General features: G+C 36.6%; 2 protein-coding genes across 11 annotated transcripts; one reads left to right on the top strand and one right to left on the bottom strand.

Annotated features, from left to right (window-relative positions):
• The first annotated feature begins 225 nt into the window (after window positions 1-225).
• Window positions 226-10,590, top strand: raptor (regulatory associated protein of MTOR complex 1). 10 transcript variants are annotated; one of them, XR_011177212.1, is made up of 24 exons: window positions 226-787; window positions 902-1,004; window positions 1,346-1,626; window positions 1,727-1,873; window positions 2,179-2,363; window positions 2,448-2,507; window positions 2,626-2,726; window positions 2,807-2,940; window positions 3,221-3,604; window positions 3,686-3,760; window positions 3,858-4,115; window positions 4,219-4,362; window positions 4,500-4,752; window positions 5,340-5,381; window positions 5,631-5,776; window positions 5,952-6,046; window positions 6,137-6,242; window positions 6,318-6,481; window positions 6,563-6,733; window positions 6,934-7,175; window positions 7,418-7,615; window positions 7,741-8,023; window positions 8,210-8,488; window positions 8,593-10,590. XR_011177212.1 is itself a non-coding variant. In XM_046627334.2 (23 exons), the coding sequence occupies exons 1-23, from the start codon at window positions 587-589 to the stop codon at window positions 8,403-8,405; spliced, it is 3,897 nt and encodes a 1,298-aa protein (XP_046483290.1). In that variant the 5' UTR covers window positions 226-586; the 3' UTR covers window positions 8,406-10,590. The 10 variants fall into 10 exon arrangements, 9 of the variants coding, with proteins under 9 accessions (XP_046483290.1, XP_046483288.1, XP_068992388.1 ...); XM_046627334.2 differs by having other exon boundaries at window positions 1,346-1,587; window positions 7,451-7,615; window positions 8,210-10,590; XM_046627332.2 differs by having other exon boundaries at window positions 1,346-1,587; window positions 8,210-10,590.
• LOC124219601 (EKC/KEOPS complex subunit TPRKB) lies at window positions 9,301-11,944 on the bottom strand. Its single transcript, XM_046627369.2, has one exon. It carries the CDS (start codon window positions 11,443-11,445, stop codon window positions 10,906-10,908), a length of 540 nt encoding a protein of 179 aa, XP_046483325.1. The 5' UTR covers window positions 11,446-11,944; the 3' UTR covers window positions 9,301-10,905.
• Between the last annotated feature and the right edge of the window lie 1,661 nt (window positions 11,945-13,605).

Raw genomic sequence — 13,605 nt, 5'->3', positions numbered from 1 at the left:
AGCCTTGTAAGACGTTGAATCATAGTTCAGAACCTCAAAATAGGAAAGAGTAAACAAAATTAAATACAGAAGATTTATAAGGAGATTTAATGCAAGTGACGAGTAACTTGGAGTGGTAAAACGTCGTAATAAATGTGTACCTATGCGTATATGGGTAGCAGCCATAAGAGTGTAGAAACCTGTGTTACCGACAGGGGAAAAATTAGACAGAGAGGGAGAGAGAAAACCGTGGCTTACCGTGGACCTTGCGCCGTCCGCGTGGTCATGAAATCGTGTAGCAAATTTAAGAGGGAATATATAAGAAAAAATTGAGAAAAAAAGATTTCAATGGGTGAGCCGTTGATAAGATTCGGTGATGGTTAGTCGGAGAAAATTGAAATAATCAATCTGACGCGAAGACAGGTTTAATGTCAAGAGCCCGAGCTGAGGATGGAACGAAAACAGTAGCGTGTAACACAGGCGTAATCAACATGGTGGCTCATAAAATAAACTTGCGAAGGCGTAATAGCGTGGAGATAATTTGAGCTGTAGAAGAAAAAATTGGTGAAATGCGTTTGTTGATTCTGTAAAGAAGTGTCATCAATGTATGGTTACTGGTGATTTATTTTACTCGCCAACAATGTCGGAGAGCGTGGATAACCGAAACGGGAACAAACACGATGAGTATAATAATACACATCCAGACGACGTCGACTGGAAATTACCAATCGCTTTCAACAAGCCGAGGCACACAGCGACGATTGAAGGGGTTAATTGCATCACGCAGACATGGCGAATGAAGGAACGGGTATGTTTTTTGACAGATATCAACCCCATCGGCTGCATATTCTGCGTCAAATATTAATCGATATAGTCGAGCGGAACATGTGATCTTGTCATGACCATGATGTCACACTTCCAGATGAAAACTGTGAGCGTCGCGCTCGTTTTATGCCTCAATGTTGGCGTCGATCCACCGGACGTCGTCAAAACTCAACCCTGTGCTCGACTCGAGTGTTGGATCGGTATTTCATGACTTTCCTTTATTTATTTACATCAACGTTCTTTGTCATGCCAATTATGTAACAACCACGGCGTACTTAGGTTATGTTGTCTTTTCTCGCCTCGTGTAACCGCTCCTTTTGTCCGGTCGATAATGCAGGTTTTTACTGAAGTTTCAATTGATTCAATGTTTGATCAAAAACTCATTTATGCATTAATACTGAATGCCGATAAAAACTAATGTAGTGTCGATGATTACTTCAATCTAATGCCTTTCATGCAATGTTTAAACATTCGAACTACCAACATTCCAACCCCAGATACTTTTTCACTCCGATTGTAATATGATACATATTATGGGCAGACCCACAGTTGATGAGCCCACAAAAGGCTCTAGAGATGATTGGAAAAAACCTTCAACTGCAGTATGAGCGATGGCAACCACGTGCAAGGTACAAGCAAAGCCTTGATCCGACTGTCGAGGAAGTAAAAAAACTATGCACGTCATTGCGCCGCAATGCCAAGGAGGAGAGGGTTCTATTCCACTATAACGGTCACGGAGTTCCTAAACCCACCAGCAATGGAGAAATATGGGTTTTCAATAGGGTTAGTCGTCTAGCAAGCTTGATATTTCATTGCAGAATCGTAAATCCTTTCCAAATATCACAATAAGTGAACCATCACCAATTACCACGGATTATAAAATATCACTGTAATCGCTAACCAGTTGTATTTTTCTTTTCAGACATACACGCAGTACATTCCTCTGTCGGTGTATGATCTGCAAACATGGATGGGAGCACCTTCTATCTATGTATACGACTGTTCAAATGCTGGAATCATCGTTGATTCCTTTCAGCAGTTTGCTGAACAGCATGAACGGGAATACGAGGTCAAATTACTGCATAACTTACATATTTAATGTCAGAGATACATGACTCTCAAGTGTGAAAACAATACTATCATTGCTCAAGTTGAATTCATTCACTTAAGAATTTGAATCTTAGTTTCGACCAGAATATCATATATTTCTATGAGTTGCTGTAAATGCCAATCACTGGTTCTATATTCTCACATTTTTTGTTCTTCATGCACACATCTTTAGTGTCGGTTTAAAAACTTTATGTACAGTGAAGTTTCAAATTACGGAAGGAGAACATACTTTTTCGCCGACATTATATTTTCTTTTTTTCACAGATGGAAAAGCAGGCAGTTCAGCACAATAGGACGGCGGGCGTAGCCAGCGCGACTGCCCCTTCTTACAAGAATTGTATACAGCTGGCAGCTTGTGCTGCTAGTCAAATACTTCCGATGAATCCTGATTTGCCTGCAGATATATTCACAGCTTGTCTTACAACTCCCATTACAATTGCATTACGCTGGTGAGATGAATAAACCATAGTATCCAAAACTGTTGTAGTGGTAATTGACTGGTATAAATCTGTCTTATTTAATCTCGTTTACAGGTTCGTCATGCAGAATACATCAAAATTAGTGCCTAAGGTGTCCCTAGACCTTATCGATAAGTAAGTTCCACATGTCAACTGTCCTAAATTTTTCACACAATATGATAGTAATGAAGATGAAGATTGATGTTTACTTTATTTATTTATTATTATTATTATTTTTTTTTTTTTTTTGTAGAATACCAGGTCAGTTGTCAGATCGCAGGACGATGCTAGGCGAACTAAATTGGATCTTTACGGCTATAACAGACACCATTGCTTGGAATACGTTACCTAGAGGTATATCAATACCTCTTTTTCTAGAAACATTAGATGTGGATACCAGTTGATTACTCAAAGGACTATTTTGTCTTTTTCAGATCTGTTCCAAAGATTATTTAGACAAGACTTACTAGTAGCTAGTTTATTTAGAAACTTTTTGTTGGCGGAAAGGATCCTTCGATCCTATGACTGTACACCTGTTTCATTCCCAAAATTACCACCAACGTTTCAAGTGAGTAACACTTTGGACCGAATCATTCTTATGTTAATGATCGAGTTCTTACAAAAAAAAAAAGGAACTGGCTCAGGACGTAATAGCTTTTAAGATAAGCTTCTAACATTATTTATATCTGGCAGTTGAATTTGACAGTAAATGAAAACACAATTCGAAGATATTTAAGTCTATAATGAGCAAATGGTTTCGTTATACAAGTCACAGGTACAATCACTTGAAATTAGTTACCATATCCATAACTGAGCCGATAATAGAAATGAATTTCTTTTTTGTGCAGCACCCAATGTGGCAGGCTTGGGATTTGGCTCTTGACCTCTCTTTAGCTCAACTAGCAGCGGTATTGGAATCGGAGACTTTATTTGTTCACTCGCCATTTTTCGAAGAACAACTCACAGCCTTCCAAGTATGGCTTACGTTAGGTTCAAAGTCTCGCAACCCTCCCGAACAACTGCCAATTGTATTACAAGTATTGCTGAGCCAAGTACACAGGCTCAGAGCTTTGGAGTTGCTTGGAAAGTTCCTTGACCTTGGACCATGGGCTGTAAACCTAGCCCTAAGCGTTGGGATATTTCCTTACGTTTTGAAATTACTACAGAGCAATGCAAGAGAATTAAGACCCTTGTTAGTTTTCATATGGGCAAAAATCCTTGCGGTGGACAGTGTATGTTCAACGTCTGTTTCATTACTATATCTATATATGAATCAATCAATTATTTATGAACTAACTAGTATAATATTATAGACGTGTCAGGCAGATCTAGTGCGCGACCATGGACATAAATATTTTCTTTCCGTTCTTCAAGATCCTACAATACCGGTAATTTGTTATGTATAGCTACTACCATTTCTCTGGCATTACAATCTCTATGACTTGTTAATCATAGTTTTAATCTTCCTCATGCTCGATTTCTTAGAGCGAGCACCGAACTTTAGCTGCGTTTGTCTTGGCTAGTATCGTAAACAACTATCCAGCAGGGCAGGAAGCTGCTCTGAAAGGTAGTCTTGTGTCAATTTGTCTGGAGCAACTAGGTGACCCAAATCCTCTACTACGACAGTGGCTATGCCTGTGCCTTGCCAGACTTTGGCACAATTATGATGCAGCTAGGTGGTGCGGGGTCAGAGATATTGCGCATGAAAAACTCTATACTCTTTTGCAAGATCCAATACCTGAGGTGACCTTATGACCTTATGAATGACCTTATTATTCTACAGTTAGTTGTCCGTAGATTACATCTATTTTATTTCAGTTGTTTACTCGAGTGATTTGTTTCTCAGGTCAGAGCAGCTGCGGTCTACGCTCTAGGAACATTCATAAACAGTGTCACTAAAAGAAGTGAACATGCCAATAATATTGATCAAATAATCGCCATGACGCTTATAAATACTGTTAGTCACGATATGAGCCCTCTTGTGAGAAAGGTATGTGTTATCCTTATTCATTCAATTATTCATTACATTATCAAGCATAGAGTAATTGGTTTAAATATATCACGATTGACATACATGTGATTTCTAGCCAGGAAGTCTTATCTAACGGTTTTCGTTTTTATTCACAGGAATTAGTCGTCGCTTTGCAATGGATGGTGCTACATTTTGAAAACTCGTTTGTAACTTTGGCAGTTGCTGAAGAAAATAGTAGGCGGGATCCGGTCGTCGAGACTTTATCTCCATTCACAGGTATGCGTCGGATCGGTTCGAGAGATAGATTAAAAATTCTTTCGCCAAATAACGCTTATGGCACGGATACGACAGATTTTAGCCAAGATCGCATGAAGAGAGTATCGTCTTCTTCGTCCATCAGTAGTTTAGGTAAAGTACTTGTACAACGCTTCAACTGTTTACTGCTTTCATGATTTAAATCAAATCTTTTTTTTTTTTTTGTTTTTTAAATGCACATTAAATTTCACGACATCTTTCAAATCGGAAAAAGCGTTAAAGATAAGTTTGTTATGTTCCTAAGCTCACGTAAACGAAGAATTTATATTCTTCGGAATTTTTCTAATTAATAAATATACTAAAAAGTGACTCAAGTCTGATCATATGATTCACACTGGAAAATCTTTGAGCCAAACTTTAGACATATTTGCTCTGTTAATTAGTAAACGATTATCAGGACACTCTACTCATCTTACAGCTATTGTGATTGGAACTCGATCTCCTAGGATATCCAAAAGGTGTTGAAACGAAGAAAGCTGTAGTCTATAAAAATTATATCAGTTATTTTAGCATCTCTGAAAAAGAGTTTCAAAACTTTGAATTGCATAAAATATAGCTGAAACCCCAGAAAAATTGATGACGTTACTTGTTATTGCAAGGAACGGTTCGCTTAATAGATTGCAGTTTTATTTTAAGACTAAGTGTCTAACAGCTTTTCTTTTCAACTTTTGGCATACCAGGAAACAACTGGGAATTTGTAAGAAAACCATGCGAATCAATCGGTAATAATTTGTGCAAAACATAATCATATCGTAACCGAATGTCTTGATGCATGTTTGGCGATTATTTTCTAAATTTAATTTAGAGTTGGTGGATTATTAGAAATTTTTGTTCTTTTCTTGCATGCAGTTAGTGATACAGTTGAAGTGAAGGAAATTCAGAATCACATTTGAGATTTTCTTACTGTAGAAACCATATATGTTCGCAAGATAAAATAGATTCGGCTAATCTGTTCATCACTTTTTGTACAGGTCAATCATCATTTGGTAATCTCCCAAGCTTGTCTTACGGAAGTGTGTACATGAAATTGTGGCATGGCCTCTGTAGCCTCGATAGTGATCCGCATCCTTCGGTCGCTACAATGTCTCAGAAAGTTACGAACCACATTCGTAATCAGGTAAAATTTCCACACATAGTATCAGCTCTCAGTTCAGTGCTTGTTTTTTAACAAAATCCATGATGCTGAAAATCGCTTTACACCGTCAACAGTACAAATTAGAATTTTACATGATGCAGAATTTGACAAATAACATTTTTATAAAAAGCAAAGTCTAAAAATGTTGAATATCCAGGTCAAAGAATGTTCAGTACCAAAAGAGGTAACAGAGGCAAAGCTACCATCAATCTCCCTTCCCCCGTCGCCATCTAGTCGAGCTAGCTTTTTGACGTGAGTAAAAATTGATACGAAAGACATGAGGATCGTTTCACATAATTAAGATAGTCAATTTTAAAACTTGAAATTATTTTTTTATCCCAGTAAGGGAGAGTCTCTTCCTACAGTCAGCGCTACCTCGGAAATTCTACGCCCTCCAAGGGTACCACTACACGGAAGTCGGACAAGAAAAACACCTCCGATTAATACAGTAAGCTTCTAAATTGCTGCTTTGATATAATTCATGTTACTTAACAAAATGGAACTGTAACTTTCGTAAATTCAGATAACTGAAGAGGCTGATGAGGTTTTGGGTTTCAAAAATCCATTGACAACGTCCTTATTCGTCGAATGGAATTGCGCCCAATTTGCTCAACCGGTCAGTTTAGAGAGTGAAACAGAATCCACCAATGACATAGAGAGTAGAGCTCACTATGAACGGGAGTGGAGGTAATAAGTAATTTAATTTTATACCTAAAACTGATTTCAAATTAATTTCGGTATTGTAACTCGCGGAATTATAATCACTAGATATCTTCGAAACAAGAAACAACGAAGAGACGCAAAAGAGGAACAGATCAGAGTTGCGCGAGGAAGATTAGAGTCTCAGGTCTTTCATACACGAAGTCCTCAACCTCCTGAAGTTGTTACTTTCCACCCATTTGACAAGCATCTGGCTGTCGCAGCAAAAGATTGTTTCGGGTAGGTTTCTTGAAATTTTGTTTATCTAACGAAACTTAAGGAGTCGTTAAAAATCATTACTTTGTCATTGAAAAATTGATATTCCCGTTTTATTTTTACGATGCCAAGTAGTATGATTAAATCTTGAGCCCACAATTATTGTCAACTATTTCACATCTTTACCTTAAGTTGAAGGATTAATATTATTCGTTATTGTGTAGAATATGGGACTGGCAAACCGGTACAAGACTTACATACTGCACAAGCCGCGGGAGTAAAATGGCTCGTGTAACTGCATTAGGTTTCATAAATTCTCACGACGTAGCACTTCTGATGACTGGATCTGATGACGGCTCTGTAAGAATATGGAAAAATTATTGTAACATGTTGGGTCGTGACCCTACGCTCCTCACAGCTTGGCAAGCCTTAGCAGATGCACAACCTGCTTCAAAGAGTCCCAGTGGTAAAACCGTATTTTCAATTTTGCAATTTATATCACTTTAGTACCTGCCAGATCGTTAAAATCATATCAGAGCATAATAATTTTGTTATTCACGTAGAAACACTTGAAACTTAAATTAAGTAAAAAAATGTTCAATTCATTGTAAACTATCTTTCGATACTTCCAACTTTATTCCAAATCAGCTTTCACTTCAATTCAAAATGAGTGATGAACAGTCAAATCTCACTATATATTGTAAGTAGCTGGTGTCCCTGGTTCAACAGTACACAATTCAGCTTCAGCCGGCCTTATCACCAGCTGGGAACAGCGCTCGCTAACACTAGCCGTTACTGGGGACGTGCGCATAGTGCGACTCTGGGATGCTGAAACCGAATTGAAGAAACAAGATATACCCACTGGGGCGGACATCTGTGCTACATGTCTAGACACGGATGGTTCTGGTGAGTTCAACATTTTAAACTAAATTATCAATCACATGGAACTGCTAACGTGCATTTTTATCTAACTTCAATACGTTTATTCGTTCGAAAATTAAATTGTTTGACCATTCAAATGAATATCAAAGGCACCTTGATGGCTCTGGGATGCGGTGATGGATCGGTGCGTCTTTTCGATCGTCGGCTTCCACCTCATGAAGCAAGAGTGATGACATGGAGAGAGCACACAGCCTGGGTTCTTGGTGCTTACTTCAGGGGTACGGCGACAGGTGCCCCCCGACTCATCACAGGCTCATTATCTGGAGATATTAGATTCTTCGATCTCAGAAAGAATTCATCTGTTAACACAGTTCAAACCGCCCAAGGAATAACTGCCATGGCTGTTCACAATGTTGCCGACATTTTTACCTGGTGAGTTCTATGAATTGTAGAGAATTATCATCGTTCTTTGTAACTGCCAAGGGTAGAATTATAGTAATGTGAGTGAGAAGTTTATTGCACTTCTGAAATACCTGTGAAGAAGCCATACCACTTTTTAAAATACAAGATACACCTGGAGTAAATAAATGCTAATAAAATACATACAATGCTTTTCAGTGCATCTATGAACCAATGCATCAGTGTTTACAATATGTCAGGCCAAAACTTGAACGCAATAAAGTCCTACGAAGGTTTCATGGGTACTCGAATCGGTCCAGTCAGCTGTCTCAACTTCCATCCATACAGAGTGGTACTGGCAGCAGGCTGCATGGACAGTTCCGTATCCGTTTACGCTTCTGAGCCGCGCAGATGACTATCGGAGATGGAGCTGGTATAGGGATACATCCAGCAAGCCGTAGAAATATTGCATCAGACCCCATCCCTATTTACATTTGAGTAAGCCTGTGGTATTACGTAAATATGTTAAAATTTCTCGAGCGTCCATCATGTGGTTCCTTACTATAAATTTGTAAATACCTACATATATGCTTTACCGTTAGCTTTTATCTACCTGTGTGGCAAAAGTCGAGTAATGATGTTGGAGCAAATGTCAAAACAGGTGAGAATTTTTTATTTATTTTTATCTTTTTTTTTCTTCTATTTCATAGTCACGTCTACTTTTCTTTCACAACTTGCAATGCAATAGCGATCCAAGTTCTATCACTTAATCAAAACACGTTATTAATCTAAAATTTTGATTCACTTAGCGCGTAATATTCATGGTCCCGTGTTCGTAATTTAAACTTAATGCACACTATGTACACATGCGGTAAGCAGCAATCCCGAAAGAAGTAGGCCGAGTTGTTTATTGGATTGGACAGTCGATACATTCTTTTCGTGCAAGAGTTTTTCTGACAATGGTATATGACAAACTTGCAGCTTCCAAGATTTGACTGACTTTTTTTTTAATTGTGAAAATCACAGGATACCAACCAGGAGATCTATGTCATTAGAGTAATCCAATGAATCCGAAACAATGCGTTACCTACATTTTTAACATTGATTATTTTTCTTATGAATACTTTCTGTTCTATTAGTACTCGACTTAATAATATAATTAGTTCGAACTATACATCATATAACGGAAAGAAATAGATCTCACGAAGTGAATTGATGGAACAAACAAAATAAAACGTTAAAATAAAAATCTTTGAACACGCGCCAAGAATCGATCGAATTTGCGTACATGATTTTTTTTGTTGTCAATATGTCACATATATCATAAGTATACCTCCATTTATGTGAAACTGAAAATCACGAATAGTTGTTTGCCAATTTAACAGGTACAATAAGCGATTAGCTGAGATATAGAAGTGCACGTGAATCAAATGATTCCGAGATCACACAGCTATACTTTTATTTAATAGGTGTAGGAGTAGATGAGTATATCATACAAAGTCAAGATTCTAAGTAATGGTAACTATTAACCATTAATATTATGTCTATAATAAATGTACAACACTCGCTGCTTGGGCAGCGATTGGCAATGACAAATGGTGATAAACATTTATCGAGTGGCAGCCACGAAAGTTCGTACAATCTAAATTCTGATACTAACATTAAGCTCAAATAAGTAATCATCAAGAATATTCTTGATTTGATAGTGCTATAGCTTTTGATTAGTCAGAAGATCAAGAGAAAGTTTAGGAAAATGATATATAAATAAAGGAATAATATTTATTCAAAAAGCGCATATGGCCATTTCGGTGGATTGAAATATGATAACGTTTTATTACCCACAATTTATTATTAATTTTTGAGGCATTCGAAGTGCAAATGTTAAACAACTACGTGAATCGTAATAAACCACACAACTTACTATAATTAACTCTGTTCTTCAATTGCTACAAGTTCATTACATCACACTAGTAATTTATTCGCTTCGTAAAAAATTATTCTCCAATAAATTTTGTTTTTCATATGCCATCCATATGCAGTCTAATACTGGGAGATATATTTGGTTTATTTTATTTTTCATTTTTCTTCACCATGTGCCGAGATGCTTAAAAATCTTTGTATTATCATACACTATGTACATGCTTGCTGATCTTTCCACTGTTGCAAAGCATGGATCTGTCCATCATATTTATTAACAAATAATAATATTCATGGCTATCAAACTACCAATTCAAAACACTACACGCAGAGTGTTTACTCCAAAATGCAATACTGATTAACTCCCTAAGCATACATGTAGAATGTATAACGGTATACATTACACGTATATTTTAAAGCTTAATTTTACTCATAAACTATTATACTTAATAAAAAGAAAGTGTTGGTGAACATTAACTCATGTTCGCATCAATCCGGTTGCCAATTGGTTATCTAACATGTAAATAAGAGTCATACGTTGAGAATATATTTTCGCAAAGTGACAACTGCGTTATCCTAAAAAGTATGTAATCGTTATTCTTGCTCTCAGCTAAATGTAAAAGGTTTGTAATTATGTAAAGCATTGCTATAAATATACGTATATGATTGGTGCATCAAGTTTATCAGGCGTCTTATGATATAGTTTATGAAAACAATAATCAGAACAATCATTGTTTAGGTACACAGCACACATTACCCAACATATTAGAACAACGCCTTTGTAAATAGTTGCTAAATAAAATTCGATCATGTTATACGATCTATTGCTATGAAATGATAAGTCCGCTATTTATTCGATTTGTTAATGAAGAAAAAAAGAGAACAACAACAAGTAAAGTTTTCCCTTTCAGTGATAAATAGACAATTACTTTCAATATACATATAAAAATATTATTTTATTCGTATAATTACAAAGCACAAATAAATTAATTTAATTATCAGTAAGAAGCAAAGTCTTTGGTGTTCATTTTGCTCACAACGCAGTCGACTAAACTGGAAACTTTCAGTTCAGATTCATCGACTTTATATATTTTTTTAACTACTGATGTGTCAGTTATTTCTTTTAGCCTTCCAATAGAAACTCTCTCGCCTTTGATCGCAGCTAGCGAATCCTTTGCCATAGCTTCTGTATTATCCGATCCATGAATAATTCCTACAATAATGTTTTTCTCCTTATCGTCAATGCCAAACTTGACCAACGACTGAGTAATATTCTTCGACAATGACATGTTGAATAAAATTTCTGTAAATATTGTTCTCGTAGTCAATTTGCCAAATTTCTCATTAACTACGGCCTTGTTTGCTGCGACGATAACTTGAAACAGGTCGACAACGAGCCCGGCTTTCATAACGCAACATTGGAGTTCCCCGCTGATTAACTTTTTACGTATTTCTTCAGTGTTTTCAACGTTAATAAACAAGTATAATGTTATAAATTTTCCTGTATCTTCGTCCAACTGTACCGTACAACTTTCCATATTTTTAGCACAGCTTTGCTAAGAAATTTTGCAAAATACGGTGTGAATTAACCTCACAATAAACGATAACAATTGAATTGATAGGTTAGGTTAATTCCGATTTTCTTCCTTGCCTACCGAGTGAAACGAAAAGAATCCAGTCATTAGTTCGTACGTGGTTCGTACCGTTCGTACTAGTCGCACTGGTTTACACAAAAGTTTCTCGCGCGTTGATCTCACGCTGTTTCTTCATTCTGTTCGAAAATACTAGTATTACTTCGTGGAAAATACTCCGCAACTGTAAATTGCATTGGGCAAATTGTTTTTTCAATACTCATACCACAGATTAGATTTTATAAAATCAAAGAAGCTCGCCAATTCTACTTTATTTCCTTTCTTCTTGAGTATAGACAGATCATAATGTGTACATACTTGCATAAGCAATGAATACGTTGAAACTATAACAAGTCTAGTGTCCTGAAACTTGTCTCAAACATGACTTTACAATCCAAAGGACGTGCTATTGAATGGTTTCGCTTCTCCTTTTGGCTTCAATGTTGCCTGGGTTGTATTAATAAAAGCAAGAAAGCATTGAAGCCTCTGAAAATATAAAACGTAAAATTGTCTGAATAGAATCTTTTCGCACCGCGTAAAAAATTGTTTTCAATGCTTATATGCAAATGTACTTTACTCTTTTCTCATAGATAAAATTAATTTTGTCTTTCGCGCATCCATTTTCGTTTCCGTATCAGTTAATGCGACCCACATTTCCGGAATGTTTGACCCAGAATCTTTTATACGAATATAGCCGTACGAACTTTTGTCGAGTTATACTTATGGGTTCTAAGACCCAGTATAAACTGATTTTCAACCGACGTTCGAAAAAGTCTTTCGTCGTGCCTTTATATTTTTTATTCAGTCGCTAAATATAAGTAAATCACTTGTACGTTATAGCATAGATGTAACTGGCGTGCCAAATATTGAAAAAGACGCGTGAGAACCAACATTTTGTTCTATTAAAAAAACATCTGTCGTCTAAGGTTTATCTAGTATAAAATTTTACAGTAAAATTGTGTGTATAACGCGTACGATATAACACAACTGTACGTGTACTACCAACTGCATGATCTCAAAAACTAAAACTCATCGCGGAAGAAGTAACTAGAACGTATTTTTCGGCATCATTATCATTTAAACATTTCTATTATCATCACCACGGTATTATGATTATTGTTTTTGTTGTTATGGTTGTTGTTGGTACGATTTTTCACTGTTATTTTCTTATCACTACAAGTAAATTTTGTTACAAGTGCTGGCGGTTCAAGCAGACACGGGTGAAAATTAGGACTTTGGGAAACGTTTTCAACTATATAATGAACAATATAACATAAGTATAAACATTGAACGAAAACATTTACACTGACATGATGGTCATCTTAAAGGAAATGAAGGAAAGCCGAGCCTCATACAAGTTTGGCCGTGACTGTGACCTGTCAAGGTCGGCCCAGCCTTGAATCGAGGGCAAGTTAATTCCATCTCGATGTCTCAGTCCTGCATCGAAACAGAATATCACGAATACAGCTTTCAAGTTTGTTTGCTGCCGCGGGAAGAGACTAACAAAAAGTAAAAAGAATTCTGACGAAAGAAAAATGTCAAATGATTAGCATCTCTCCTTTTGTCTCAATTTAATCTACTAAATCCATTCATTAACGCGAAAGTTCTTCAACCGATAACTTTCATTATAATAATTAGTGACGATTGATCTAATTCCAACCGCATTCATGAACAAAAACGATCCTAGAATAAACTATAGACAAATAGGTTTCGCTCAGCTCGAAGGTTTTTACTTTGCTGATTTATTTATATACTTTTCGATTTGACCGAGGTTCGAAATATGCGAAAATAACGGCGTCGAGTACTTTATACGAAAGCTGACAACTGCTTGCATCACGGTGAAAAGACGGTAAAAATTTTTCAAGTGGTCTATTATCGTTTGCTACCAGATTGTACTTTTCGATATATAACGTGTTCCAGTCCGTAGAAGTAACTAGAGTCGAGACATGACGATGCATGCTTTCTGGGAGGGAAATAACTCGAGATTTGAGTGACACGGTTAATTTTTCAGTTGAATTAATTTTAGATCAATTCATGTAATTCAAATAAATTTTCTTTTAATTTCAA

This window comes from Neodiprion pinetum, chromosome 5 (genome assembly GCF_021155775.2).
Source record: "Neodiprion pinetum isolate iyNeoPine1 chromosome 5, iyNeoPine1.2, whole genome shotgun sequence".
NCBI classification, from domain to species: Eukaryota; Metazoa; Arthropoda; class Insecta; order Hymenoptera; family Diprionidae; genus Neodiprion; species Neodiprion pinetum.
This window is presented reverse-complemented; position numbering and strand designations above follow the sequence as displayed.

Excerpts from the sequence above, each read along its gene's own strand:
- raptor (XM_069136285.1), top strand. The coding sequence starts at position 587 with ATGGTTACTGGTGATTTATTTTACTCGCCAACAATGTCGGAGAGCGTG. Across the intron at positions 2,727-2,806 it reads TTGGAATACGTTACCTAGAG|ATCTGTTCCAAAGATTATTT; the intron begins GTATATCAATAC and ends TGTCTTTTTCAG. Across the intron at positions 7,616-7,740 it reads TCTAGACACGGATGGTTCTG|GCACCTTGATGGCTCTGGGA; the intron begins GTGAGTTCAACA and ends TGAATATCAAAG.
- LOC124219601 (XM_046627369.2), bottom strand. The coding sequence starts at position 11,445 with ATGGAAAGTTGTACGGTACAGTTGGACGAAGATACAGGAAAATTTATA.